The 6000-nt window shown below is 42.7% G+C and overlaps 2 protein-coding genes across 3 annotated transcripts in view; both read left to right on the top strand.

Annotated features, from left to right (window-relative positions):
• The first annotated feature begins 333 nt into the window (after positions 1-333).
• LOC143215934 (uncharacterized) lies at positions 334-1197 on the top strand. Its single transcript, XM_076438563.1, has 3 exons — positions 334-519; positions 629-761; positions 835-1197. The coding sequence occupies exons 1-3, from the start codon at positions 387-389 to the stop codon at positions 1085-1087; spliced, it is 519 nt and encodes a 172-aa protein (XP_076294678.1). The 5' UTR covers positions 334-386; the 3' UTR covers positions 1088-1197.
• Positions 1198-1988: 791 nt separating this feature from the next.
• The window catches only part of Ap-2alpha (adaptor protein complex 2, subunit alpha), a 14213-nt gene continuing 10201 nt past the window's right edge, over positions 1989-6000 (top strand). The window contains exons 1-8 of one of the 2 annotated variants that reach the window (XM_076438100.1): positions 1989-2141; positions 3107-3193; positions 3839-4050; positions 4133-4326; positions 4420-4651; positions 4729-4837; positions 5111-5754; positions 5843-5974. In XM_076438100.1, the coding sequence (XP_076294215.1) occupies positions 3130-3193; positions 3839-4050; positions 4133-4326; positions 4420-4651; positions 4729-4837; positions 5111-5754; positions 5843-5974 (1587 nt within the window). In that variant the 5' untranslated portion in view covers positions 1989-2141; positions 3107-3129. Of the gene's footprint in view, positions 2142-2168; positions 2882-3106; positions 3194-3838; positions 4051-4132; positions 4327-4419; positions 4652-4728; positions 4838-5110; positions 5755-5842; positions 5975-6000 lie in introns of those variants that run through there. The other variant, XM_076438110.1, reaches the window with a different exon arrangement.

The following is a 6000-nucleotide window of genomic DNA, read 5'->3' as shown; positions in this document are numbered from 1 at the left end:
TCCATTGCTTATTTTATAAACATCAAAATAAGCAAACAATATTCACCGCCGAACAATAAATTATATTATCATAAATTTGCATAAATCGTTTTCTTCCCCAATCAAAATACCAGAATATATCGATCAAATGAAATATTGTAATTGATCAATGTCCTACAATTATTTCTTGTCCCAGCCAAGGTGTTAAAACATTTAAACAATTGACGGTTTAACAATTGTGTAACGCAGCTTATTGTTCGATTGAATAAGGGAAGGCAGAATTCCATTTGAATTGCCGTCACTTGTCGCGCTGCGTTGATTGCTCTTAAGTCCCCCTTGCGTTTACCATCGGTACTAAACGAACGTCTTTGCGAATTGCGAAGTTTGTCAATGTTGTCAACGAGATCATGAAGGGACGCGTGAAAACAACACCGAGCGCCGAGCAACCTTCGAAAAGCGGCGATGAAAATCGAACGAACACGAAGAAACCGTTCGACAAAAAGAAATACCGAGCGCAAAAGTACAGCAACAAATACAAAAGTATGTCTTTGACCATGTAACACGCGATGTCACACTTGTATAGGTTAGAATGTACGATGTTTGTTGTGGGATCATTGCACTGTTTCTGATTACTACGATATTTTGGCAGTTAATCAATGGGAGGAGCGCAGGAAGAAGGCGATTTTACGAGGTTATTACAAAGAGCTTGACAAGAGCCAACGCGACGATCCAAAACAGACAGTTTCATTGAAAATTGCTGATCAGAATGAAAACGATCAACAGTATGTATTTCACAATTCGTCCTCTCGCTATGATTAATGACAACATAGCTGTAATTCAATGTATTTTTCTTAGGACAGAGACGAGGAAAATGAGTGCATTCCATAAAGCCAAGCGAGAATTCCTGCGCAAGAAGGACGAGAAAAGGAAAAGAAAAGAGGAGGCTACAAGAGTAAAGTCGGAAAAAGAAGAAGCACTCAACAAGTATAAAGAAAAGAGAATGCAAACTTACAAGAGACTTTCGAAGAAGACTAAGAAGGGACAACCTGTGATGAAAGACAGGATGGAAATGTTACTAGAAAAAATACAGCAGCAGGTATCCAACTAACGAAGATTGGAGATGTACGTGTTTGTTGTTAACTCGTTTCTTATGTACATATATGTTGACACGAATATTCAATAAAAAAGCATTGTTTTGTAAACATTGTACGTTGGTGTTAATCTAAATTTTAGATTCAAAATTATTTGATATGTCTGGTACACTGGGTTGCATCGCTGGATTCGATTACCGTAAATGTGATGGGGGTCACCGGTGACCATCGCTTAATTTGCCGACGGCCGCCTTGGTGTCATGTGTCATCAGTGATTGACAATTATACTGTTTGACACATTCATAGATTTAGAAAGACGTGGTGACTCGCGATGGTCACCGGTGACCGACGTGGCGATAAATCATCGACCAAAGGCAATTGTGATGTTTATTGCATCGGTATATTTAATTAAGACGAATTTCATGGAGGTCTCCGGTGACCGACACTAGATTAGCCGGTAGCGCTGTGGGAGTGACCGGTGACCGGCGATTATAGCCTATTACATACCCGTATGCCGGGGGTACATATTCGATCAACACATTGATTCGATTGAATAGCAAAGTTCTTAAACAGTTTACCATCGCTAATAAAGCCAGCGAAATAAACGAGCAAAGATCGCTAACGCTGCTCAATTAAATAATTGAAGATATTTTACCATTACACTTGGTACCGTCGAAGTCGAAGCCGAAGCATAGGACAATCGGCTGACATTCCACGGGTCGTACAAAATCCATTGACGCATCACTGTGTTGTATAGATAGTTTTTCCGGATCCGAAACAATAAAAATAACAAACGGCATTGTTTCGTTTCGAATTGAAAGTGGAAAGCGATGGGCACGGTAATGATAAAAATGTGAAGAATCGATGCGATTTTCCGCGATTCGAAATATGAATTTGGCTGCGCAACGGGCAGGGCGCAGGCGCAATGGCATTTGACGGGCAGCCGTCAGCTAGTCAGCGGTTGCAAATGGCGACAGCCACGAAATCTCTGGCACCGACTCGCGAATAGTTTCACGCCTACCGAGTGCTGCGTGATCGAGCCGTGCGTGAAAGTTACCCTAACTCCGATCGGTATGTACTCGAAACAGATCGTATAATCGGCGCGCGGAGACCGTATAACCTCTCGGCCAGCGAAAACCATATAGTTGCGCTTGGTGGCCACTCTCTTGGCCTCTCTTGTACACGACAGCTCTTTTTGCGGGCCAGATAAAAAGACACTGGTGTCCTCTCCCATCTTCGAAACCGTGGTTTCACTCGCACGATCGATGCACCACGATCTCCTCGATACATTACGACGGTCGTTGCCACGGTCCGCGCCGCTGCCGAAACCGTCCCGAAAACTTTTCACGTAACGGGTGCCACTATCAACGTTCGCACGGCACTGCTGTCAAAAAGTGTTTGGCAAGCGGAATCTAGGACGCGGCACCGGCTTAATCGCTCGATTTTCCTTTCAGCGTCTCTCGATATTCCGTTCGGTTTCGTGCCATCGTGCCCGCCTTATCTTCCACGATTTTCTCTGTCTCTCTCTTTCGTGCTGGCTGCTCGAACACCACCGATATTCGCCGCAATTCGCCGCCTCGGTGCACCGATGCACCGGAACGATTTTTCAAAGTTGCTCTCGTTATCGAAGGGCTCGTCGCCTCGAGCACTCTTAATCAACGAATCGCGCTCGGGCCGCTTTTTTTGAGCCCCGTCCCCCTTGTACGGGCGACCGTGTGTCATTAAACGATCGTGATCGTGCACTGTCACCGACGAAATAACGTGCACGAAATTTCCGACTCGAAACACCGCTATATCACACGATACCGCAAGTAGGAACAATTCAATGTATTCAAGAAAATTTTCCAAATTCGATTAATTTTCCAAATTTCATATTCCATGTTGTTCGACTAATTTTCCAAATTTTATATGTTAAACCTTGTCGATATAATTACATTCGGTATGTGGCTTTGCAGCTGTTGCGAAAGATCGACCGTTGAATCGTTAATAAATGTGCAGTATCACATGGGTATCTTTCAACGCGCTTTGCTTCACAGGTGGTTTCTAAGAAGAGGACAAAATGCCGGCTGTGAGAGGAGATGGAATGCGTGGACTGGCTGTGTTCATTTCCGATATCAGGAATTGTGAGTTGAATTCAGTATACAATGTTTAACAGATATGCCTTTTGTACAAGGCTGTTTTGCATAGTTTATATTGTATCGGATTATAAGAGCGCCACGTTCGTAAGCTAAGTTACAGCATTAGATAACCGGGAACAGAAGTTTGTATTTGGTTCATCAAAATTTTTCCCTGTCTTCTATCCATTCAGAGATACGATGCCATTGAAACTAATGCGACACGCAAAGTATTTCGAGGCAGCAGAGAGTAGGAGACAGGGGGCGGAGCTCTGATATAGTCATATCTGTATGTGATTATGGCTTGTCTCTTGTACACTAATATGTAATACTTGGCGTAATGTAATAAACATCTATCACGGCTAACGCTCCGCATTCCCTGAAGAAATTTTTATAAAAATAATTACGCATTGATACGTGGAATAAATCTTTAGAATAAAAAGCCTATGTAGAGCAAATCAATACATGCATACTTTGATGCCGGTCCAAGTGGCATGCAGCCATTATACTTTCCTATGAAAACTATGACAAATGTTCATTTGTATATACAATGGATACATACGAAATATTTGTATGTATTTTGTATGTATTAATAACTTGTGCAATTACATGTAAATTCTGAAATATAAAATACACGAACGTTCGTTCCACCAGGCAAAAGTAAAGAAGCAGAAATCAAGAGAATAAACAAAGAATTGGCAAATATTCGGAGTAAATTTAAAGGAGACAAACCGTTAGACGGTTACCAAAAGAAGAAGTATGTATGCAAGCTCCTTTTCATTTTTCTCCTTGGTCACGACATTGACTTCGGCCATATGGAGGCTGTCAATTTACTTTCGTCCAACAAGTACTCAGAAAAACAAATTGTAAGTATCGATTCGTTAAAGTTAACAGTACTTTATTATATTTGTCAGAGAGAATTCGATATAATTATTTTGTTCGTTTCAGGGATACCTTTTCATATCAGTCTTAGTAAATACGAATAGCGACCTCATCAAGCTGATCATTCAAAGTATAAAGAATGATCTTGGATCCCGTAATCCCATTCACGTTAATCTCGCGCTTCAATGCATTGCCAATATCGGCAGCAAGGAAATGGCTGAGGCTTTTGGTAACGAGATACCAAAACTGCTTGTTTCCGGGTAGGTTCTTGCAACAACAGTCTGTTTCGGTGTTCCTAGTATCAATGATCACGCTGTACCTGATTTAACATTTGTCTTATTCTGCATTTATAGAGACACTATGGACGTAGTGAAACAAAGCGCAGCACTGTGCTTGTTAAGACTATTGCGTACAGCGCCAGATGTTGTTCCCGGAGGAGAATGGACTTCTCGTATAGTTCATCTGTTGAACGACCAGCATCTTGGCGTTGTCACTGCGGCAGCGTCCCTGATCGATGCGCTTGTAAAAAGAAATCCGGACGAGTACAAGGGATGCGTTAGCTTGGCAGTCTCAAGACTGAGCAGGGTATGGCACATTTGTTTCTTAATTCCGGACAGAGACGGCTGAAGGATAGCTCTTTGATATTTGCTCTATCTCGTTAGATTGTGACATCGAGCTACACAGACCTACAGGATTATACATATTATTTTGTGCCAGCACCATGGTTGTCCATTAAATTACTGCGATTACTACAGAATTACACTCCGCCTGGTATATTATCTTGATCTCATTCTTTTTAACTAAGCACCTAAACGGAAATGCGAACGATAATTGAGATTCGCTAAGATCTTCCTAGTCGTTGTGAAATTTTGATTTACTTATACGGATATCGATAGCTTTCTATTTAGGTACTTAACGGATCGCCACATAGTGGGCCATTTCACCCGTAAAACCGGAAAAAAACTATTCTTGTTCGGATGAAATAACCCACTGTGCGCCATCGTTGCGAAGGAATTTAAATTTGAACGATTAACATTTCGACAGCCGAGGATCCGGGCGTGAGGGGCAGATTAAACGAGTGTTTAGAGACCATATTGAACAAAGCGCAGGAGCCGCCGAAATCGAAGAAAGTGCAGCACTCGAACGCGAAGAATGCGGTGCTGTTCGAGGCGATTAGTTTAATTATACACAACGACAGCGAGCTGCCATTGTCGGTCAGGGCGTGCAACCAACTCGGGCAATTTCTGTCGAACCGCGAGACCAATCTTCGCTACTTGGCCCTGGAGTCCATGTGTCATTTGGCCAGGTCCGAGCTGTCGCACGACGCTGTAAAAAAGCATCAAGAGGTCGTTATACTATCGATGAAAATGGAGAAGGACGTGTCCGTCAGGCAACAGGCGGTCGACCTTCTGTACGCTCTGTGCGACAAGAGCAACGCCGAGGAAATAGTACAGGAGATGTTAAATTATCTCGAAACGGCCGACTATTCGATTCGGGAGGAGATGGTTCTAAAGGTTGCAATTTTGGCTGAAAAGTACGCGACCGATTACACTTGGTACGTTGACGTTATATTGAATCTCATTAGGATAGCTGGTGACTACGTATCGGAAGAGGTTTGGTACAGAGTCATCCAGATAGTCATCAACAGAGACGATGTGCAAGGATACGCCGCCAAAACCGTGTTCGAGGTAATTGTTCAGAAATATAAATTGATCGGGGCTCTTATATCGCTATCGATCAGAGTAATTTACCGACATGTTTGTTTTTCTTTTCCAGGCCTTGCAGGCGCCAGCTTGCCACGCAAACATGGTCAAAGTCGGTGGTTATATACTCGGCGAATTTGGAAATCTCATTGCTGGCGATCAACGCTCGTCCCCAGCCGTGCAATTTCAGCTATTACATTCCAAAGTAAATTTTCAATGTTTTCCTTACAC

Source organism: Lasioglossum baleicum, chromosome 2, assembly GCF_051020765.1.
Source record: "Lasioglossum baleicum chromosome 2, iyLasBale1, whole genome shotgun sequence".
Classification (NCBI taxonomy): domain Eukaryota; kingdom Metazoa; phylum Arthropoda; class Insecta; order Hymenoptera; family Halictidae; genus Lasioglossum; species Lasioglossum baleicum.
The sequence above is the reverse complement of the archived record's forward strand: the minus strand, read 5'-3'. Positions and strand labels throughout refer to the sequence as shown.